General features: G+C 38.5%; 2 protein-coding genes and 1 long non-coding RNA gene across 3 annotated transcripts in view; all 3 read right to left on the minus strand.

Moving 5' to 3' along the window:
* The window catches only part of LOC143925737 (mesothelin-like), a 37,737-nt gene extending 29,111 nt beyond the window's left edge, over window positions 1-8,626 (minus strand). The window contains exons 1-5 of the mRNA XM_077450189.1: window positions 8,548-8,626; window positions 6,950-7,073; window positions 4,750-4,931; window positions 2,576-2,666; window positions 2,353-2,473 (exon numbers count right to left, since the gene is read on the minus strand). Coding sequence (XP_077306315.1) covers window positions 2,353-2,473; window positions 2,576-2,666; window positions 4,750-4,931; window positions 6,950-7,073; window positions 8,548-8,552 — 523 coding nt within the window. The 5' untranslated portion in view covers window positions 8,553-8,626. The remainder of the gene's footprint in view (window positions 1-2,352; window positions 2,474-2,575; window positions 2,667-4,749; window positions 4,932-6,949; window positions 7,074-8,547) is intronic.
* A 2,482-nt stretch (window positions 8,627-11,108) lies between these two features.
* On the minus strand, window positions 11,109-17,501 carry LOC143925738 (uncharacterized). The gene is made up of 5 exons (XM_077450190.1): window positions 17,389-17,501; window positions 16,822-16,936; window positions 16,416-16,628; window positions 14,694-14,861; window positions 11,109-11,294 (listed from the first exon to the last, which is right to left on the minus strand). Exons 1-5 carry the CDS (start codon window positions 17,499-17,501, stop codon window positions 11,109-11,111), a joined length of 795 nt encoding a protein of 264 aa, XP_077306316.1.
* A 214-nt stretch (window positions 17,502-17,715) lies between these two features.
* Window positions 17,716-21,311, minus strand: LOC143925527 (uncharacterized). The gene is made up of 3 exons (XR_013262026.1): window positions 21,191-21,311; window positions 18,720-18,844; window positions 17,716-17,841 (listed from the first exon to the last, which is right to left on the minus strand). It is a non-coding gene; the product is annotated as an uncharacterized LOC143925527 (long non-coding RNA).
* Window positions 21,312-23,863: the final 2,552 nt, after the last annotated feature.

A 23,863-nucleotide genomic window follows, 5' to 3' on the forward strand; every position in this document is an offset into this window, starting at 1 on the left:
ATTTTAGGTTCACCGCCAGGTTTTTATAGCGCTAGGTACCCCCATATACTACCCAATAATGGTTTTAACCCCCTGATTGCCCCTAGTTAACCCTTTCACCAGCGATCACAGTATAAGTGTCACTGGTGACGCTGGTTAGCCAGTTAGTTATTTAGGTTCCCCGTCAGGTTTTTATATAGCGCCAGGGACCCCCATATACTACCTAATAAAAATTTGAACCCCCTGATTGCCCCTAGTTAACCCTTTCACCAGTGATCACCGTATAAGTGTTACGGGTGACTCTGGTTAGTTTGCTTTTTATAGCATCAGGGCACCCACCATTTATTACCCAATAAAGGTTTAACCCCCTGATCACCCGGCGGGTGATATCAATTAGGTTTTAGGGTCAGGGTCTGGGTCGCCCCAGGCAGCGCTAGGTTAGTGCCAGTACCGCTAACACCCACACGCAAAGCATACACCTCCCGTAGTGGTATAGAATCTGAACAGATCAATATCTGATCTGATCAGATCTATACTAGCATCCCCAGCAGTTTAGGGTTCCAAAAAAACACATTGTTAGCGGGATCAGCCCAGATACCTGCTAGCACCTGCGTTTTGCCCCTCTGCCCAGCCCACCCAAGTGCAGTATCGATCGATCACTGTCACTTACAAAACACTAAACACATAACTGCAGCGATCACAGAGTCAGGCCTGATCCCTGTGATCGCTAACAGTTTTTTTGGTAGCATTTTATATTTAAATCCGGAAGGCAGTGCTTGGTTTTCGGGGTCCCGTACGTGGCTAGGCTCCCAAAAAGTCCCCCACATGTGGTATCCCCGTACTCGGGAGAAGCAGCAGAATTTATTTTGGGGTGTAATTTGACTTATGCCCATAGCATGTGTGAGCAATATATCATTTAGTGACAACTTTGTGCAAAAAAAATTTTTTTTTAATTCCTGCAACTTGTGGCAAAATATAAAATATTTCATGGACTCAACATGCCTCTCAGTAAATAGCTTGGGGTGTCTACTTTTCAAAATGGGGTCATTTGGGGGGTTTTGTGCTATTTTGGCATTTTATGGCCTTCGAAACTGTGATAGGTAGTGAGGAGTGAAATCAAAAATTTGCACCCTTAGAAACCCTGAAGGCAGTGATTGGTTTTCGGGGTGTCGTACGCAGCTAGACTCCCAAAAAGTCCCACATATGTGGTATCCTCGTACTCAGGAGAAGCAGCAGAATATATTTTGGGGTGCAATTCCACATATAACTATGGCATGTGTGAGCAATATATCATTTAGTGACAACTTTTTGTAAACTTTTTTTTTTTTTGTGTCATTATTCAATCACTTGGGACAAAAAAAAAAAAATTCAATGGGCTCAACATGCCTCTCCACAACTTCCTTGGGGTGTCTACTTTCCAAAATGGGGTCATTTGGGGGGGGGTTTGTACTGCCCTGCCATTTTAGCACCTCAAGAAATGAGATAGGCAGTCGTAAATTAAAAGCTGTGTAAATTCCAGAAAATGTACTCTAGTTTGTAGACGCTATAACTTTTGCGCAAACCAATAAATATACGCTTATTGACATTTTTTTTACTAAAGACATGTGGCTGAATAAATTTTGCCCTAAATGTATGACTAAAATTGAGTTTATTTGATTTTTCTTATAACAAAAAGTAGAAAATATAATTTTTTCTCAAAATTTTCGGTCTCTTTCCATTTATATCACAAAAAATAAAAATCGCAGAGGCAATCAAATACCATCAAAAGAAAGCTCTATTTGTGGGAAGAAAAGGACGCAAATTTTGTTTGGGTACAACATTGCATGACGGCGCAATTACCAGTTAAAGCAGTGCAGTGCGAAATTGTAAAAAGACCTCTGGTCCTTAGGCTGTTAATTGGTCCGGGGCTGAAGTGGTTAATATTGTGTTTTGTGTAAAGCCATTTTCCTATATATTTTTCAAAATGTGAAGTACAAACCCCTCCCCAATATATTGAATTAGATTTTGTCCTACTCCAACTGGGGTCTGACAGCAGAGTCCTTGACTTCCAGTCTAAATGGTGTCAAGAGGAAATGGGATAAGCATTCTGCTAGGAGTCAGGCAGGAGATGGAGGAAATGCTTGCTACCCAGCCATTCTTGGATATCACAAACTACTAAACACAAGTGAGCGATCATAAATAATTTTTTCTCACCTACCCTAGATATGAGCAGTACCCATGTCTACAAGAAGGACTTAGCACCTGTTAGAATACTCTAAAGTATGAATGGGCCCTTAACTCCCAGAGGGCTCTTGTGCAGCTGCACAGTTTGCTTAAAAGCAAACTTTGTTGGAGTTCTGAAATGGTACATTGAAATCTAGATCTAGAACTCACAGACATCACGAGTAGCGGTCCCAGGTGAAACTGTAAGTTGACTGAGGACAAAGGAAAATGTTGCCTTGTTCTGAACTTTCAGAGAGCTAAGCAATCTTGGGAAGAACCTTATCTTTACAGCCTGCAAAGTAATAACAGATATGTGTTATACTGAAATGTAAAAAATAAATAAAAAAAAAAAGTAAAAAAAAAACTTTCTGTGATAGTTTAATATGGAAATTACCGTGTTGATTAGTCTCATGGTGGAACGATCTAGAGAGCTGGAAAGGCTTCCTATCAGTTTCATGGTTGACAAAGTCCAAGTAGAAGGATCCCTAGGGAAATTAAATCATAAGAAATTATGTTTTCTGAATTATACTGAAGGTTTAATGGAAATTGCATTTTTAATCTGCATCCCACAGACTACAGTTTAAAGGTGAGCACTAGAAAATATACAAAGGGAGGTATACAGTGTTTACACTAACCTCTGTGCTGATCCTTTGGTCAATGTTTCTGGTAACCTTTCTGTCAACCCCTGTGCTCTCATCACCGTTTTTGTAAAGACATATCTCAGAATGGACAGCATGAAGGTTAGTGTAATTAAAGCAGAACTCCATGATTTGTTTCGATAAAACCCCCTGTTCCTTCCCCTTCCATATCCCCCCATGCACTATTTTTCAAAAAAATAAATACATTAAATACATACCCTTTTCCCTTCTGGCTGGTATAGTAACATCACAGCTGTTCACTGGTTTCCTCTGGCAGCAGCAGTGGGTGGTTCTTACTGCTGCACTGAATGGTGTTCACATAATGTTTTGTGAGCTCCGCTCAGTTTAGTAGCAAACCTCCATATTGATGCACACATTTATGACAGTTTTGGCTCATGATAAGTGGCTTGAATGATGCTGGCCAACATTCATTCCAGAATATGTAGTCTAGTGGTGGAAAGGAATTACTGGTTGGGTGGGCAGCTATAGATTGAAGGGGGTGATGCCGCAATAGTTGCTTATTTATTAATGTTTTTGCTATTCTACCGTATTCTTATTTTTTAGTAATTAGATATTTAGGGGAATGGTAATAAATCTATATCTCAGTTGTTGTCTTTCTAGATATATAAATTATATTTGTACACAAAAACTATTTGGTGCCATTTATTCAACACTGTTAAAATAAATAAACAACAATAGTATTAAAATAAATAAACAGTATATGTATTAAAGAACATCAACATTTTATTATGTACGAATCATAAAAATTAACTAATTTGGATACATATAATCAGTACATATAAAAGATATCCCACAATAAAAAAATATATAAAAATATACAGGAACCTTAATCAACAGGTTTTACATATCAACTTCTTTAAGATAGGGTCTATGCATGGTATGAAAGTCACAAATCCACTGGCATCTCTAGTTTTTGGTATGCCATGGTGCACCAGCCAGCCTGCATAGAGGGGGGGGGGGTGTATGCTGTGCAAGGGGTGGTTGCTGGTGCACCAGTTATAGGACTGAAAGTGGTTACTTTTATTCGGGTCCACAGCCTCTACATTTTGAACAGCATGGTCCATCTGATTTTTCCTTGCCTTTTTAAAGACTTTGTGCCTTGTTGGAGTATGAACATTCTATTTTGAACAAATCCCCAATAGATAAGATTTTGAAATTGATGCAATTTATATACCAGGTATCCTGACTAAGCTAATACACTAAATGCATTGATAAGCATTCCTGTATAAATTTATATTGTATATGTATAATCTTGCCAAAACACATTGAGGGATATATTGTTTATGTACCGATTTTTATGTACCCAAAAGAGGTGATTATACAATATTTATAATTTGTATATGATAAAATGTTGATATAAATGTCTACATATATCAGTTGCATAGTTTATTACTATGCACTAGATCAGTGGTTCTCATCTCTGTCTTCAAGTACCCCCAACAGGCCATGTTTGCAGGTTTTCCTTTATCTTGCAGGAGTGCTTTAAATCAGAGTCAATAGCTTGGTATTTTGGACAGCTATTTTATCTAAGAGAAATTCCCAAAACATGTCCTGTTGGGGGTACTTGGGGACTGTGGTTGAGAACCACTGCACTAGATGGTCCCAAATATCTCTTATTATCATTATCAGTTTTTACTTGGAATTCTGCTTTAACACTGTACACTTACTACCCATTTATTTTATTTTTTACCTAGCATTCTCCTTTAAGAATATGAGAATTGCAACAAGTTTAAAAAAAGAAAAGAATCACAACCATAAATTGCAACATTAACATTCACCTGCATAAAAAGGCAAAAAGATAGGCTATGCTGCAGATTTTGAAAGAAAATGGGAATAAAAGTACATGGCAAACTGGTGTAAAAGACATCTAGGTACACAGGACCCTACTAAGGCCAGGTGACATACATACCCATATTTTGCTTTCAGCCTAGTCACAATGGCCACTCTCTGATCAGCAGTAAAGGATGAGCAGATTTTGAGTGCTTCTAAGATATAAGAGTCACAGCTGATGATTTCTTTGCCTGTCAGGTCACAGGCCAAATTGCCCAAAGTTACCAGGTTGTCTTTAGTGATACTATTGCTGTTTATATTCTAAAAGTAAAAGAAAAACACCATTACACATGGAAAAACCCTTTAGACTTTTCAAATTAAATTGTGGAACTTTAACATATTTTTCCTTACTGATGATGTTCAGGGCTTAAAAAAAAAAAAAAAAAAATGAAATGTCTATATATATATGTGAATCTCATTCCATGAAATAGCCAGCACCAATAACTCTCAATGCCTTCAGTGCCTTTAAATTCCACAGTCACCACCACAGTGCTTTGTGCTCATAAAACTTTACCTCCAACCAACTCCTCTTCCTCCCTTGTACCTCTAGAGGCTCTTTGATTGGGCTTCCTGAAGGTTCCAGTATAAGGAGTATGTGGTCCATTCAGCTCACTCATTAACCAATTTAAGTCCTACAATTCCCTGGGTTCCTGGATACATCCAGGGAAAGTAAGTTTCTCAGCTTGCCTCTCTTGGCAGCTCAGAGAGACCATACCTGGTGAGCTAGAGATAGCTGAACAAGTGATCTGCAGCCAGGTGAGAGGCAATGCACTGTCATGATCGAGTGCAGACAGCCATGCAAAAAACTCATTGAGCTGAATGTCTTTGGTACTGTAGTTTTGCAATCTTTTTTTCTGAGCATTTGTGCAGACATGTTTGTGTATTTTTGCAGGTGTGGCTTGAGCTTTTTTCCATTATCATTAGCCAAAGAAAAGCTAGTTAGTGTATGATATGTGTATTTTTGCATATTTTTGTATGTTCACACACACTAAAAACTATTTTGGCTAACTGGTTGGGCTGCCTTTTCCTCAGTTATCTCCTAGATAACCCAAGGTAGTTGTGTTTGATGAATAGTGCCCTTTGTCTCTCATCATTGGAATCCACGTATCCATAAAAAAAAATTGATGTGTACTTTCTATGGTTCCTACCTCTGTACTACCTATGGATCCATACTACCTCTGTTATTTTTTTTATACTCTGTATCTATATAATCCTATTAGAAAAATTTCAATAAAACAAGATTGAATCAAAAAAACTGGGTGTCAATAATTTTACAAGTCTGTTTTTTAATAATATTTTGTTAAAAATATTTAAGACGTTTTGACACACATCCAATAAGGTTCACAATTTTTGGACACCTTACCACAAGACTTAAAGTAAGTTGTTGGACTTCCCTTTCCAAAACCATGGGTGTTAATATGGAGTTACCAACCCCCCACAAACACAAACACAGTTTATGGTCAGATACTGATGCTACATGGGAACACCAAACTCAAAAGCAGAATTCTTATTTATCTAAAAGGTGTCCTATAAGAGGTTAGGGTTCTGTGCAGGCCACTTAAGTTCCTTCACACCAAACTCATCAAACCATGTCTTTATGGAGCTATCTTTGTGCACAGATAATTTTTCAACAGAAAAGGGACTTCCCCTAACTGTTGCCACAAGGGTGTTAAAGCAGGAGTAAACCTGCTGACTTTTTTTTCTACACCTGTAAGGGAAAAGGCATAATGAGCTAGTATGCATACTATCTCATTATGAAATACTTACCTTAGAATGAGGCATCTGCATCTCACTCAGTCCACGCCAAGGGAGCTGACATGTTCCCTCTGTGTGTCTTCCGGGTTTCGTGGCTCACGGGAGTTTTCTTCCCAGCAGGGTCTGGCGTCTTCCGGACTGTCAGCCGAGAATCCCGGAGCGCATGAAGTCAGCGGCTCATTGCAAGGGGGATATCTCCTAAACCGTACAGCTTTAGGAAATATTCTTTTTACCTACAGGTAAGCCTTATTATAGGCTTACCTGTAGGTAAAAGTTAGAAATATGACTATACAACCACTTTAAACTGTCTTTGAATTCTATAGTATAACAATATTCTTTATTGGAAACAATATACTTTAGAAAAATATGCAAATCAAAACAAAGCAAAATCTTAGTTGTGTCAAGAGGCTGACATGGTCATTTGCTTCTTCATAAGCAACAGTGAAATGTTGAAATAAGTTGTAATCTAATATCTTGTTATGGGAAAACATACAGCTTTCATATGATTTAGTCTTTTTCCTTACCAGACAGCTTATTGCACTGCTGAGTAGAGAGGTCCTCTTTTTAGATCCTTGAGGCAGCAGGTCAATGTTAGCCTTTCCAACACGTGTAAAATAATCTTTACACTGAGATTGGCTGGTGTAGGGGCTGGAGGTAAAATAAAAAAAAAATGTAAGCAGCTGATTCTATATAAAAACAACATTATTAAACACATTCTGTATTTTGTACTGCAAAGTTAGACTCTAGCTAGATATAAAAGACACACATTTATGCAGCTCTGTAATCTTTAATACATCCTAACGTGTCTTTTAAATTCAATCAAAGTTGCAGTCCCTGCACAGCAGACATCAGACTACTAGAAAAATAAGCCACAATAGGAGCCAATCAGTTGTTCTGTATAACTTACAAGGAAAACAGCTCATCAGTCTGCTGCTTCTCCTTTCACTATCCAGTCATAGAGTAGGGGAGGAACAAGTCCCTTAAGTGTTAGCAAAGTATGGAAGAAAAATTGCCTTCCTCGCCAGATGTGAGCTGTGTAAACCTCAGAACTGGCTGGACAAAAATATTAAATCTTTGGCAGGTTCTTTTTACATACATATTTCATCTGTGTAGAGATGATTGTCTGGACTTCAGCTTTATATGTCAGGTCAGTTAGGTCTGATGCTTGCCTGGGCTAGAAGTATCATCTTTATGTGACCTTATTGGGAAGTCACTCCATTCTGTGATGCCTTCCAATGACACCACCATAAGCTGGAGCTTAGACTGATGGTGGTCAGCAGTATGCCTATATATATATATATATATATATATATATATATATATATATATATATATATGTTAATTTTCACTGTACTTCCCTTAATGAGTCAAAACTTGTCAGTCTATTAGACTTAATCGGCTGTAAACAAGTTGATCTACCAGCTTGTTGGAAATTTTTCACTCAATCAGCACCACTTATATCCGGCGGTGCTGATCAATGTATTCTGATGGCGGGGATGTTTCTTCACTGTCAGAATACAATAGCTCAGCGGGAGAGATTCCCCCATCCCCCCTCAAATCAAGTCAAGTCTGGTTGAAAAAAAAAAAAAGACTCAAATATGGTCAAGCCTTAACGTTAAATTATGCAAGATTTACATCAAGCCAAGGGCTAACTTAATCAATCAGGCTTTATGTATAACTAAAACTTTCTTTTGGGTAAACTGACACTCTGGGGGTTGATTTACTAAAGGTGAATAGGCTGTTAACTTTGCAAGGGAAGTTGCGCTGTGCAAATGGATTTTTTCAGTGCTTAGTGAATCTGGTAAAATTGCTGTTCAAGTAAAAAACATAAAAACAACATTTTTGCTTGTACATAGTTGGATGATAGTAGTCACCAGAGCTTTATGTCATTCACTAAGCTATGGGTATAATTGCCTTGCAATTGCAACTTCCCTTCCTTGTAAAGTGAATAGTCTATTTGTCTTTAATAAATCAACCCCTCTGAGTTTAGTCCTGATTTTCCAAGCATACTTCAACTTTTTCCAAGAGTAGTGTAATGTAGTAATGTGTTTCAATAGTTAGGGTGGGAAAACAGGGATATAGGCTCAATAAAACTCTGTGATAACTCATAAAAATGTATTACCCCATGAAGAGCAGAACATCACTGGGAAAGCTGCTGAAGTCTATTGAAGCTCCTCCTTTTGTAAGTCTATTGGCTATGCAGCTCACCTAAAGTAATAATATCAATTAGGTTAAATATAATTACATTTCACTTGTATTCTAAAAATGATACCTTTACTCATATAAAGTCACTTACTTGGTTACTTTTTAATGCCACTGCTTTGCCATTCATAGACTTAATTAGGTTAACAAACTGATCATTGGTTATGGTTTTTGTAGCTCCACAGGTAAATCCTTGAAGGATATTCACAGATAAACTAGGAGATAAAAGAGCATTGTTACATGTTAATTACATATGCTTTACTTGTTTAGAAATTTTATCATTCTGGTAACCATCAAAATACATTAAACAGCTGTCAAAATGATTCTTAAAATTGTAAAAGGGGCTATTCAGTGAATGAAAACAGGCAGCTTTTGAATGAAGAGTAGAGGACTTTATGAAGCCTTAGTTCTTATCAGAAATCAGTACTGCTGAGGTTTTAGCACTGAATAGATTCATATTTACTACTAATATCAATATCTATCTATAGCTATATCTATAGAGAAAGAGAGAGAGAGAAAGTGGATGAGAACCCCAAGTTGCAGGGATTAGTTAGATATTTATTTATCTACTTGTCACAATAATATGGTCATTGAAGAGTTTATGGTATACACATTTATGGCTCATACAGAAAGTCCCCTTTCAAGAGGGCTTGGATTTATTGTTTAAAATCAGTATCAAAAGTTGTTTAATTCAGGACTTTGTTTAATTCAGGACTTTTATTTCAGACTGTCATTTTAAGACTGCTTGGTAAACCTGCTTGACAGCCAGACAACTTCACTGAGTGATTTTCAAGCTACAATCAATAGCTCTTTGAAAGACCCTTTTATTGTGATAAAATTAATACCAATTAATATTAGGACCAATTCCTTTGACTTGGTCTTTTCAGTGTCTCTCTCCATTAGAAGCTGACTCTTCCAGGAACTGGGGCTCCATTGGTGAATAGAAAGCTGGAACATTGGGGTTTATTTACTAAAATTGGAGAGTACAAATACTGGAGCAGATCTGAATAGAAATCAGCTTCCAGGTTTTTTTTTTTTCAGAGCTTAATTGAACAAGCTAAAGTTGGAAGCTGATTGACTACCATGCACAGCTACAGCAGATTTTGCACTCTCCAGTTTTAGTAAATCAACCCCACTATAACAATCATTTGATCTAATTAGAATTTTCACCAAATTTTGAGTCCATCACTTGACCACTCCAACTATTGATATCTATGACAACAGCTCACCTAACAACCTGTCCATCTCAGCACCACTAATTACAGATAAGTACTAAGTCCTCATTGGGACTTCTTCTGTTCTGAACAACTTAATAAGCTGAGGGAAGTGAATCATACTGCATTTTGTACTGTTTAATTGTTGACAGCAAAAAAATTAAGGCCCTTAATTATGTTAATTATTCATTTCAACTCCGTATGTAACATTACTGGCTCCTGGTTTATATATTAAAACCAGTGTAGTCATTGTGTTCTCTTTTCATAGCTTCAGCCTGGGTTCTTCAAGAGGCCCCCTAACATTGCCATACAGAGTAGGAACAGGCATGAGTTGTACTGAACTGCCTGTATTGAGGATACCCAATTTTTGCATCCCTGGAGACTCCCTGCTACAAGGCTTAAACTCTAACTATTTCCTTCTTTCCTGATGATGCCTGTTTAGGAGTAATGCATTGGGTGGAGCTGATTTGTGGCATCATCACACACACACTGGCAAGTCCCACAGTGGTGCTTTGGATTGTATACCATGCTTGTTTTATCTATGCTGTGTAAGTGCATATTACTTATATTAAATGGGGTTTTATTTTACTGCACTATGAGGCTTCTCCTGTGTTTTATTTCCATGGTAACACTGTTAAAATGTGACAGCTAAGTGCCTGTTCTGGATATCCCTGTGATGGTACATTTTGGGAGCCAGCTAGTGGAACCACCTGCTGTGTTACATCTAAAGTGCGTTTTGATCCACTTGTGTTGAGATCTTGTGGTTCGGTAAGAAGCTTTGCATGTGTTCTAGCACCGAGCACTGGAGCACCTTTTTGTTTATTGGCACTGAGAGCATTTATTCACATGCTGGAATCCTGAACCAGTTTTTTTTGCCATAAAACAGTTTCTCATTACTTTATGAGGTATTTTTCTACTAAAAGAAAACAACACACAGTGAAGTGAACTGTAGAATAAAAGAAGTTTAAAGCAGCAGTATACATCGAATGATCAAATGCACGCAGAAAAAGTTAAAACACTCAAATGTAAAGAACATTAACTGAAATAAATAAATTTGCCCTAAATACACTAAAAACAATAACACCCACCCCCAAAAAAGTTTTTAGTTGAAATCAATCCCATCATCTAAAGTATTGCTACATAAGGCCCTCTATGCTACAATGTGATACTTACATGGAGAAGTCATAAACTTTTATGATTACGGTGTGGAAGAACACTTTAGCCTGAAAATTACAAAACACAGAACATGAGAACAGAAATTCACATTTCAGCTCATGAGAGAAAGAGCTCTTTTTTGAATGTTTGTTACCTGGCTTGAGGTCCATTTCATCTGATTTATCACACTGAGATTGAGGTTGGAAACCAGTAAGTGGGATGCTGGGATCTCACTGGCCAGTGTGGCTGGCACAAGCTGGAAGATGGTCTTATCTGAGATGCTGCTAGCCTGAATGACCTGAAAAACACACAGGACACATTTTAACATCTGTTGTGTTTGGGCCGCTCTATAAATGTTGTGGTGGACATTTGTTTACGGTGGACTCCATCAACTTTGTTTCCCACAAAATATAAAAAATGTAGAAATCTTCATTTTTTATTTTTAGTGGGGAAGGGGAGGAGCCTTTTTCAAGTCTTAATTGCTCTCTGTGTCCTTGTTGAGAAGATTCAGCATACTTTCTGACCGTTTAAAGGGTGCCAGGCAGAGAATATAGTAAAGAAAAAATCTTGCCATTGAAGGCAAAAAAAGAGTAATACATTTTTTAAGGGAGATGAAAAAGGCTATAACTTCTTTGAGATTTTTAGTCCCATTTATTTTTATCCTATTGGGAATATTTCCACTGCTTGTTTTGGTGACTGGTGTCACTTGTGGCAGGGAGTGATGGGAAATGAAGACAGACAGTGAAAAAAACGAAACAAAGAAAGTGTTAGAGCCTTTGACCTTTTTGCTGTCTGTAACTCCTTAGGCAGATTTTCCCTCTCTTCTCCTCCCAGTTACTTGGTGCCACTAGGAACAGGAAGTAAACTGAAACTTCCTGGTGGAAGTAGGCTTGTGCAATTCGTTTCGTAACGAATCGAAATTCGGCCGAATTTTGCATCTTTCGGACATTCGGATGCATCCTAATGTCCGAATAAAAAAATAACAAATTACAACGAATACGAAAGAAATATAACGAATTAATTCGAATGAATTCGACATGATTCGAAATGATTTCAACCGCATTCGAAAGGATTTCAACTATAAGTGACCCCGAGATATGTGGCCCCAAAATCGGGTCGCAAAATGTTATTCTCTGCTCTAATAACTAATAACATTTTGCGACCCAATTTTGGGGCCACATATCTCGGGGTCACTTATAGCTAGAAACCCCAAATTTGGTATGCAAACACAATAGTACTAGCACTATAACATATCCAAATTTGTTTCTAGCACCAAGTGACCCCGAGATACATGGCCCTAAAGTCGGGTCATAAAATATTTTCGAATGTGGTTGAAATAATGTCGAATCATGTTGAAATAATTTCGAATGCATTCGAAATTATTCCAACATGATTCGACATTATTTCAACTGCATTCGAAATCATTTCAACATGATTCAACATTATTTCAACCGCATTCGAAAATATTTTGTGACCCGACTTTAGGGCCATGTATCTCGGGGTCACTTGGTGCTAGACACTTCAAATTTGGATATATTGTAGTGCTAGTACTATTGTGTTTGCCTACTAAATTTGGGGTTTCTAGCTATAAGTGACCCCGAGATATGTGGCCCCAAAATCGGGTCGCAAAATGTTATTAGTTATTAGAGCAGAGAATAACATTTTGCGACCCGATTTTGGGGCCACATATCTCGGGGTCACTTATAGCTAGAAACCCCAAATTTGGTATGCAAACACAATAATACTAGCACTATAACATATCCAAATTTGGATTATCTAGCACCAAGTGACCCCGAGATACATGGCCCTAAAATCGGATCTCAAAATATTTTCGAATGTGGTTGAAATAATGTCGAATCATGTTGAAATCATTTCGAATCCGGTAGAAATATTTTCGAATTTGGTTGAAACATTTTCGAATGTGGCCGATTTTTCGAATTCGGTAGAAAACTAAACGAAATCAAAAAACGAATTTAAGGAAGTTAACGAATATAACTAAACGAAATTAATGAATTAACGAATTAAAACGAAACGAAACTAAACAAATTTTTTCCTTTTGCACATGTCTAGGTGGAAGTCAGCAATCAAAACCCCCCAAACATTTGAATTATTCAGCATAAATCCTAAACTGAAGAGAAACGGTCTTTGTGGTATTGTGTTGTTGGATAAAGGTTTTCACCAGTTTGTACAACTTTTTTTATACAGAAATTAAAACAAACAGCTAACAAAAACAAAAAGGGTGTAGAATCAGAAATGCAAAAGAGAACCACACATTTTACAGATCTTCTGGAGAAATTGTTCCATCTGCCAAGAGCTGAAGCAAATATCCAGTACTCATAACTCCCAACATTTTGAGATGGGAATGAGGACATCTACTAGCAAATGTATGTAGGCATAGGACACGCCCCCTGTCACACCCCCTTAAAGGAGAAATAACCCCCCTCAAAAAAGGTTAATTAAATCCACAAGTACTTTTTTTACAACTACTATTCCTTTATAATGGCTTTTAAAATGTACAAATGCAGTAATTTAGAAATTGGATGAAAGGTTTAGTGCTAGAAAACACTTTTTGAAAGATAAAAAGTGCATTTTATATACAACTATATATATCAGACCAAAATGAGGGACAGATGAGGGACATTTCTTGTCCCTGGAAATCAGGGACAGTTGGGAGGTATGAGTACTTCTAGGTATGGAGGAATATGTTATGCACCTTATGTGACAATGCTGAGCCAAGCAAGTCCATTGCTCTGTATAAGCCATGACTGCTAAAACTCTTTTTTTTTATATCATAGACCTAAATGCAGCAGGGCACATTCACTCAATAAGACGGTTCTGTAAATTTTTGTATTGGTGTAAAGTTGGGGAGGAAAGGGTTGGTTGTACACCATTTTGGTGGGTTTCCAGCTATATACCCTTTAAGGGGAAGGTTATATATATTTTGGGTTATATTAAATTATATTGGAATAAATCCCAAGTTTTTTTCTTTTTTTGGGGGGGTATTGGCTTCTACCACTGACCACCAGTTAAGGGAATGGACATTACTAGCACTGACCCCCAGTGTAGAAAGGGCTTTAATAGTACTGCTGTTGACTACCAGTGAAAGGGGGGTAATTTTTCCTCCAACTGGTTACCAATAAAGAGTGTATTTATTTCTGTTTCCACAGACACCAATACCGGGGATTATTATTGCGGCTACTTACAGCAGTGATGGGGAGGACTATTACTGCCACTGACACCAATGATGGGGCTTTATTTACTCCCACACCACAAGCCATACATTAAGAAGTGACACCCACTTTATTGGTCATGTCTCCAAGTTTTTATTGGGCACGGCAACTGTTTTTTAACCCTTCAAGGAGGCCTTCCTGTTTTCAAATGTTGGCAGTGTCCTTAAGTTCCTACATCTGGGGCAGATTGATTTGCTAATATTATTCTCTGTAGCCACACTTATATCTCTGCTGTCTGTCCTCAACAGGCCATTTTGCTCCCATCCCCAGCATGCATAATGTATAATGTTTAATTTCATGATTACTACAGCAAAAAAAAAATTGGTGTATGGATGGGGAGGTGTTAAAAAATGTCTTGCCCCATGTGTCATATTGGTTAGGTTACAGGTTACAGATTACAGGTTACAGATTAAAGGAGGTTAAACAGAGGTAGCCAATATTGTGTGGCAATGATGGGGGTCACTTACCATCAGAACAAATTTTTGCTTTAGTACGACAGGAGCTTGTTCCATGTAGCTGCTAAACTTGGCATTAGTGGCAAGGTTCACAATGTCTAATAGTTGCAACTTATTTAATTCAGCAGATGGAAGGCCGATAATCAGCTCACCCAGATTAATCAGAGTGTTAACGTTAACCTGTGAAAATCAAACCATGTGCAGCATGTTAGTCTTATTATTTCTTAAAGTGGGTGTGAATACAAAAAGTGAACATTTTTTATGTTATAAATTACATTTAGAAAAGCTAATTGTGCCTAAGCAGTGCCCTAAATTTTTTTATTCCTCCCTGTATGTGACTATGCCTACATCCTCATAGCTATATACAGTAACTGCAGTGTGAAATCTAAGCCACTGCTGCCTCTGACTGCGAGTCTCAACGGGGCTCCTAAAAAGATTGTATGTATATATATATATATATATATATATATATATATATATATATACATTGTAAAAAATAGTAAAATAATAAAATAAAAAAACGACTGGCACAGTCCACTGCCCTACTGACACTAATCTCTGCCCTAATGATACAGTCCTCTGACCTACTGACACCATCCCCTGCTCTACCGACACCATTAAAACTGCACCTTTTGAGAAACCAGTGTCCTTTTTACACCAATTTGCTAAACTCATACTGTGGCAGCGCCTCGCACTGTCACTATACTGTATATATATATATATATATATATATATATATATATATATACATACATACATACATACACACACACACATTCATATGTGTTTGAGCATTGGGGTGCACACCCTAATGCAATAGACTGTGCACACCAATGGTTCTGAGGAAAATATCAGCTGCAGGGTGACAACAAGTGATATCAGTGACTAGTCTTTTACCCTCAGCCTTCCTTATTTTGGGGGAGGGGACACAGCTTTCAGAGTTCAGATCCTCTTTAACCTCTTTACTACCATCATGCATTAAAATGTCAGGTTAGTGGATGTTTACTTCTGGAGCACAGCAGAGCTACAGAAAGCACACAAGGCTACCAGTGCACCCATGAAAGGCTGTGATCTGGGCTGTGCTTTGAACATGCCCCCCCCCCCCCCAAGTCTGTTAGGGAACTGACACTTTAAGTAGTATTGATCTTCAATGCCCCCCAGAGGGCTCACTTGTTTCTCCTGTAAACCTCCACATTACTACCGAAACCAAGGAGTGATGTGGGGATCAGAAGGGGGAAGTAGTTTACCAGGTATTAGATATGGTGGCTACCCTATTTTTTTTCCTTTTATTTTCACTGGGTGGACCTAAAAATAACCTAACAATAACAGGCTTCCTGTCCTAGGGTGAAAATACTGAACCACTGTACTGAATGTATGGAGGAATAATGCTTTTAACCCTAGGCTCTTTGATCCTTACTTGGACTGTAAAACACCCTCTCCTCTTCTCCCTAACATAAGGGGAAGGTTCTTTTTTTGTCTACAGAGCTGAATTGGGAAGGATTGATAACATTGCATGGGGTTTCAATGTAACTGAGGAGGAGAGCACAAGAAGTTAGGCGCTCACTGGATTTATAGCAGATTAATGGGTGTCTTTTTTGAAAAGACAAACTATTGGGAAATATACATCTATTACAGAGATGTACTGAATAGGTTTTCTTTTCTTTTTTTTTGTTTTGCTCAGATATATGTATGTACTATCTCTTTCTGTAAATATTTCATATCAGTAAATGTTACCTGGAAATTGCTCTGAACAACCTTTGATACAATAACAGAAGCCTGTGTGACACTCCAGCCAGTGACAGTGGACAGGGATTGAAGATTCTCCTTCAGAACGTTCCCATCTGCATTCTCCAAAATGGACGGTGACAGCCCAACAGCTAGAGAGCCAAGTGAGGCCAAGGTTCCTGATGTGATGGTGGTAACCGAGGAGAGCAGGCCAGCAAGATCCTACAAGAGAGAGTTCTAGTAAGTAGCCAGATAAAAATTGAAATTATGACGTAAAGATCATCTATGTATAGTAAAATTGCACCAATCAACTTTCACACTGAATAAAGTTTTCTGATTGGTTGTTACTGCACATCACTATAGTACGGGAGTGTTAGTAAACTCTCGTTAACCTTTAATTATGTGAAATACCCACAGTGGTTTGGGAGCCAGAGACCATGTGATTTTCACTCAGATTTTGGGCTACACAAAAGAATTCAAAGGCAGTTTTTGACTCATGGCAAAGCAGAAGTGAAAGGTTGACAGGTTCCCTATTGATTCATGGTAAACTGTAAATTGTGATAATGGGTCTACTTTATCCCATCTTACACACAAATGTACACAAATGCATGCACTATGAATCAAAATGGTATGTATACAATCAGCAATAGAGAAAACTTTTTCAAATGCAACTATGCTGCCCCCACAAGTGATTGCTCCTTCTCCCCAAATGCCCCCCGCTTTATATAGTATACTTTTATTTTAATACGCTTACAATTTTCTAATGTCTTTTCGTTAGTCAAACGATGCACTTAGTTACATATTACATAGTTAATAAGGTTGAATAAAGACACCAGTCCATCCAGTTCAACCTGAGTATCTACAATTGTCCCCATCACTGTACATTGCACACTCACATCGGTCCCTACCCTCAAGGAGCCCACAATCCAAGCTCCCCATTCATATACTAGGGCCAATTTTGGACAGAAGCCAATTAACCTACCTGTATGTCTTTGGAGTTCTCTTCTTCTCTTGATCATCTCCACTAGTGGACAGTGTTTGTAGATGTAACAAGCACCATTCTCTGCATGAATATGCAGTGAATTCAGGATGCATTGGTAACAGGGCAGGTCCATGGCACTCATAATATGTCCTCAGTCTTCTGGGTTGAGTCACACTGAGTGTTTCCCAGCCTGAAAGACTGACGACATCTTTTGGCAGAATAGAACTACTTACAGGGGCAGAGCTGTATTGAAGTATTGCATCCTTGGTTGCTTTTTTATTTTTTAATACTGCAAAGTATCCCAGAGTCAGGCTTTAAATACTTACTGCTTGCCCGAGGCTGACGTTAGGACCGCATGATTTCAAAGACTGCAGGGTGCTGTTTGCCTGTGCCGGAGATAAGTTACCAAGGTCTAGCTGGCTGACAGCATAGCAAAGAATATTTTCAGGAAGGCTGCAGAGAATGAAAAACAAAGAAGGTTTGAGTTCATTTAAATCCAGGGAGTCAAGGTCTATGAATGTAAAAGAATAGTGGGATAGAGTAGGAAAGGGCAAGAATCTCTTTCAGGTTTTGTTGCTGTCCTTGCTGGGGAAGTTGCTCTGGTGAAAAGGTGAGAATACCCGGACAGTAAATAATGGTGAAAAACTCCAAATAGGAAACATGTGTAATAAACTATTGGAAACCTAGAAACCAGGTTGCAATTGTAAAAAAAATCAGTAAAAAGAAATGAGCAAATGCACAATAATACGAATATGGGTTATGTTTCAGTGCGCTGACCTCATAGTCTGGGCCAAAGCACGAGCTTGTATAATTTTATATCTCCTCTCACAAATACTCATACTTATATCTGGTGTTAGAAAGGTCATACCAACCTCTGAACATGCAAGTCATTGTAGCCTTGTGGTTCTCCACATAGAATAGCTACACTTCTCCGCTTAGGGTTGCTTGTGCATCTCACACACAGTACTTGCTCACTGCAGACATTGGTACCCAGATTGACTATTTAAAGCTCGGCTTCCTATTTTGAGTGCAGAACTCCTGAGCCCACTACCACTCACAATTTACCAAACCATATATTTTAGCAATCGCAGCTCATCATTTTCAATGGAAAATTCTTTTTTTTTTTTACATGAAAAAATCAAATATTCATCCAACCAAGGATCCATCTTTCTTCTTCTGGTTAGACATGAAGGGCCTACTTACCAGGGTTATTCATTTTTTCAAAAAAGGTGAAAACCTTAGCTATATTGTGTTATGACTATAAGAAACAGTATCTTATGAAAATAGTATGTTAAGTATAAAGATGTGAGTAGGCAAATGATAACACATACAGCTGTATGGGGAACGTTGAATCTTCCATGGAGAGCAGCTGTGTATAATATATCATAAAGTCTTCTTGGAGAGTCAAATTCCTGATCAAACCCAGAGTTTGTGAGTCCACCGAAAATTGTTGAAGCTGTTTCAACACAAAATTTCAACAGTCAGTCAACAGGAGCATCAGCAGCCTAGCCCAGAGCTGTGATAGCTTGCAGTCTTACAGTATATGCATAATATTTTTTTTCCCAAACATCCAGAATAATTGCTTTAACTAAGAGTTCTATTTGCGATAATGATCTATTGACTTAGACAAAGAAGCTTATGGAATTTTTGTGTTTCTCCCGCATTCAGGAGGGCTAGTAAAAAAATGTATTTATATCTGACACCCTTCCTGTAACACCTGTGTATCAGAATAGATTAAAGCAGTACAAAAAAGTAATGAATCTTATGAAACTTGCCATCACCGGCATTCCCACTACAAATAATATACACTATATTACCAAAAGTATTGGGACGCACACATGAACTTTTTATTGCATCCCAGTCTTAGTTTGTAGGGTTCAATATTGAGTTGGCCCACCCTTTGCAACTATAACAGCTTCAACTCTTCTTGGAAAGATGTCCACAAGGTTTAGGAGTGTGTCTTTGGGAAAGTCTGACCATTCTTCCAGAAGCGCATTTGTGAGGTCAGGCACTGATGTGGACAAGAAGGCCTGGCTTGTAGTCTTCACTCTAATTCATCCCAAAGGTGTTCTGTTGGATTGAGATCAGGACTCTGTGTAGGCCAGTCAAGTTCCTCCACTGCAAACTCGCTCATTCTTGTCTTTATGGACCTTGCTTGTGCACCGATCCAAATCATTTGGTGGAGGGGGAGATTATGGTGTGGGGTTGTTTTTCTGGGGTTGAGCTTGGCCCATTTGTTCCAGTGAAGGGAACTCTTAAAGTGGTTGTAAACCCTTACAAACCACTTTGACCTACAGGTAAGCCTAGATTAAGGCTTACCTGTAGGTCCAAGCAATATCTCCTAAACCTATATGGTTTAGGAGATATTTGCCCGAAAACGGGCACCGCTGTCTACGGCGCATGCACCGTAGACAGCGGCGCGCAGGCGCACTGAGCGCGGCATTTCCAAGAATGGAGCTGCCGCGCGTGTCGACTCCCGTGCGCATGCGCGGGAGTGACGTCATCGCAGCTTCGCCGAATGACAGCGGCGGAGCTGCGCGACCCCACCAACAAGATGGATGCGGCGGACTACAGGGGACAGCGGCGACTTCGCTGGCTCCTGTGTCAGGTAAGTGACACATAATGGGCTACTATGCGATGCATAGTAGTCCATTATGCTTTGCCTTTACAGGGAATGAAAGAGGAAGTAAACTCATCAGGGTTTACTTCCTCTTTAAGGCATCAGCATACCAAGACATTTTTGAAAATGTCATGCTCCCAACTTTGTGGGAACAGTTTAGGGTTGGCCCCTTCCTATTCCAACATCACTGCCCACCCTTGCACAAAGCAAGGTCCATAAAGACATGGATGAGTGAGTTTGGAGTGGAGGAATAAGACTGGCCTGCACAGAGTCCTGACCTCAACCTGATAGAACATCTTTGGGATGAATTAGAGCGGAGACTGTGAGCCAGGCCTTCTCATCCACATCAGTGTCTGACCTCACAAATGCGCTTCTGGAAGAATGGTCAAACATTCCCATAGACACACTCCTAAACCTTATGGATAGTCTTCCCAGAAGAGTTGAAGCTGTTATAGCTGCAAAGGTTGGGCCAACTCAATATTGAACCCTACGGACTAAGACTAGGATGCCATTAAAGTTCCTGTGCATGTAAAGGCAGGCATCCCAATACATTTGGTAGCATAGTGTATCTACTATTGTGTATAGCTAGTCAGTGAACAAACACGATTGCATATATCATATTCAGCTTGTTCAATGAAATCTTTAGCAACTCAACATAAAAAAGGGCAGCACTGCACAGGAAACACCAACAAATAAAACCTTCATGTGTTGGTCCCTGTTAGGACCATAGGACCTATATAAGGGTGCAGTGTTTCCAAGATGTCTAATGCATGCTCAGCTCATAGTGCATTTCCAACACACTCCACAAATGCCAAAATGACTAGATCCAATGCGGAATGACATCACCCCACAGCAGTCAATTAAGAGGCAGAAAACCCAGCACTTAGGGAAAAGATGACAGTGGCCAGCTAGGGATGTAACTTCTGCATCTGTGGAAGGTGGAGGTGAGTAAATTTTGGAATTTAGTTCCTCTTTAAGCATCGGTATGTTATCTCTTTAGCTTCATGCCAAAATGCCTTCACAATACATATTTGTTGGTAAGTCTGAAGAAGATTGAACAATCTGCAATAAGAAACTCTACTATGCCAGCTCAGGAAAAAAAAAATAAAGGCAGACTAGGTGTGTGTGAGGGATAAAGGTGTGTGCAACTAGGTGCATTATACATAAACATTCCCACATTACCAGTGTTTCATTGCTGCTAAATGACTGAAGATCTGAACTAGTACAGTAGGTCACAAAATTCTGTAAAAATTGCACAATCCAGGAATAGTCACCGGCTGTGTAGCATTTTGGATTGGGACCTAATAAATAGAAAAGCAATGGATTTAATTGTATATATTCATATTTTTATTAAGTTTGTGAAGGTTCTCAATTATAAAAGTCATAGTACATTTAGTAGTTAGTCACACTCAACTGGACTTTCTATGTAAACCTGTCAATGTTTTTAGCTTATCAAAGGAATTTTCTAAATTTTAATGAGTATCGGGAACATACCCCAACATTTATATCCAGACAGGTAGCACAGTCACCTTAATCCAATCACCATGGATTTTTTTAAGGTAGATCGTGATTATTTAAGAACAGGATGGGAGGTGTGAAAATTATGGAACCACCCTGCTCCATTACATAACCCCATCTTCGGTGTCTTTGGGACTCCCATAGGTGTTTATACTTCTATTTACATGGCTGCAGTTGCGAATTGTTGTCAAGTTGCCAGGGCAGAGATGATAAAATGGCATTAAATGTGGACAAAAGATTGTAATGAAGTCCCCCACCCCTGTTCAGCAAAGGTTTTACACAGTTGTAGACGTCCGAACCCAAAGGAAGGGATGACGTAACTAGAACAGGATGGTTCCACAACTTTCGCACCTCCCATTGTGTTCTTAGACAATCAGCATTTGCCTGACCACAGTCCATGGTGATTGGATTGCTACCTCTGTGGATGTTTGGGTATCTTTCTGACACTCATTAGAACTTAAATAGTGGCTTGGAATAGCTACAAAACCTCTTCAACATTACAGAGTGAATCCACTTGAATGTGATTATTACTAGCAATATCGTATTTACTTTCTAAACAATGTATTCCATAGCTTGTGCTGTCATTTGCCTGAATCACTACCACAGAGTTTAGTATTTTCTTCAAAAAATTATGGGCTGTATACAGAGCTGACCACAAGCCTTCCCTAAAGATGTATAACTAAACCCATCAACAGAGCCCAGGAAATTTCATCCACATATTCTGGTCTTGTCCAAAGATAGTGATATTCTGGAGGGAGGTTCTGAGAGTAATTACTATATTAACATTAGCCTCTTTAAATCAAGAGGCAGAGATCTGCCTATTTGGACTAGCAGGGAATAATATCATCCCTATATCATCCCTATAGGGAGGAGAATACAGGTGGGCCTGTTGCTTTTTAATGCTAAAAAGACAATAGTGCTGAGTTGGAACAAGGTGGAAGCCTCAATGTTAACACATTGGAAAAATTTAGTAAATAGTAATCTACCATTATATAGGGAGACATATTGGAATAGAGGACATGGAGAGAAATACGAGAAAGTATGGGCAAGCTGGATAGAAAATTCCATAACGGCATCAGGATAAAAAGGCATGGAGATAGGGCAAACCACACCAAAAGGAAAAAAAAAAGGGGGGGGGGGGGTAAGAGGGATATGAATGTATAAATGTATATGTATAATTTTGTAGTATTTGAGGAAATGATTATGAATGGATTTTATGTAAGCTCATAAGAGAGCAATCAATGTAAATGGTGAATTGTATAATGGATATGTAAAAAAAACTAATAAAGAGATATTAAAAAAAAACAAAAAACATCAACAGCAGTGTAATGCCCTCTACACGCGATAGGATTTTCCGACAACAAATTGCATGGGATTTTTTCCAACGGATGTTGGCTCAAGCTTGTCTTGCATACACACGGTCACACAAAGTTAGTCGGAAATTCCAAGCATCAACAACGCGGTGACATCTAACATGTACGATGAGCCGAAAAAAATTAAGTTCAATAGCCAGTGGTGCTCTTCTGCTTGATTCTGAGCATGCGTGGCACTTTGTGCGTCAGAATTGTGTACACACGATCGGAATTTCCAACAACAGATTTTGTTGTTGGAAAATTGGAGAACCAGCTCTCAAATTTTGTGTGATGGAAACGTCTTATCACACATTTTTCATCAGAAAATCCTTTTGTGTGTAGACATTGCAGCTTACAAGTCTTTACAAATGGTGGCTTCATTCATTTTCTTTTTACATACTTTTTTTTTACCTAGTGGTCCTGCTAGTAGCTCACTTACTATCCAAGGGTGACAATGTTTATTCATTGTACTGCATCAATGGAAATGCAGTGTTAGCACCCTAGGGAAGGGGGTGGAGTAGATAGGAGTACAAAACATGTCAGCCTATTCTCATTTCCATAACATAGGGGAAAATGTTCTGTTGTTATCAGAGAAAATGGGGCAGTGCTGAAAACATTGCTTTAGATAGTAATGAAAAGAGCACTAAACACAGGACAGCACTGGATTTCTGTAAGGATGAGCAGACATTTTTGTTGCTCTTATCGAACAGATATAAAAAAAAACTATTTTAAATGAAAATTTTAATTTTAATTTACCAGCCTCAGTGAAAATATATATACTGTGATATACCCAGAGAATCACTGTGGTTTGTTCCCAGGGAACTGTTATATATGCACTATTCAATATATGAAGTGGGCTTCGGAAAGGATCTTTGCCTGAGTGTTAGAATTGTTGAACCCTGTTGAGAAGTTTGTTCAAACAAAAACACTTTTTAAAATGAGGACATAAGAAACGTCTAAACCAAAGAGAAAAGTCAAAATTTAC

The sequence above is a fragment of the Lithobates pipiens genome, unplaced genomic scaffold (genome assembly GCF_037356315.1).
Source record: "Lithobates pipiens isolate NorthernLeopardFrog02 unplaced genomic scaffold, aLitPip1_a1.2 Scaffold_22, whole genome shotgun sequence".
Taxonomy (NCBI): Eukaryota; Metazoa; Chordata; class Amphibia; order Anura; family Ranidae; genus Lithobates; species Lithobates pipiens.

What these genes read in the sequence shown, in the direction of transcription:
- LOC143925738 (XM_077450190.1), bottom strand. Translation starts at nt 17,501, where the DNA reads ATGCATCCTGAATTCACTGCATATTCATGCAGAGAATGGTGCTTGTTA. An exon ending in AGAACTCCAAAGACATACAG is followed by an intron (nt 16,937 to 17,388) that starts GTAGGTTAATTG and finishes ATGAATCAATAG; the next exon opens with GGAACCTGTCAACCTTTCAC. An exon ending in AGCAAAAATTTGTTCTGATG is followed by an intron (nt 11,295 to 14,693) that starts GTAAGTGACCCC and finishes TGTGTTTTTCAG; the next exon opens with GTCATTCAGGCTAGCAGCAT.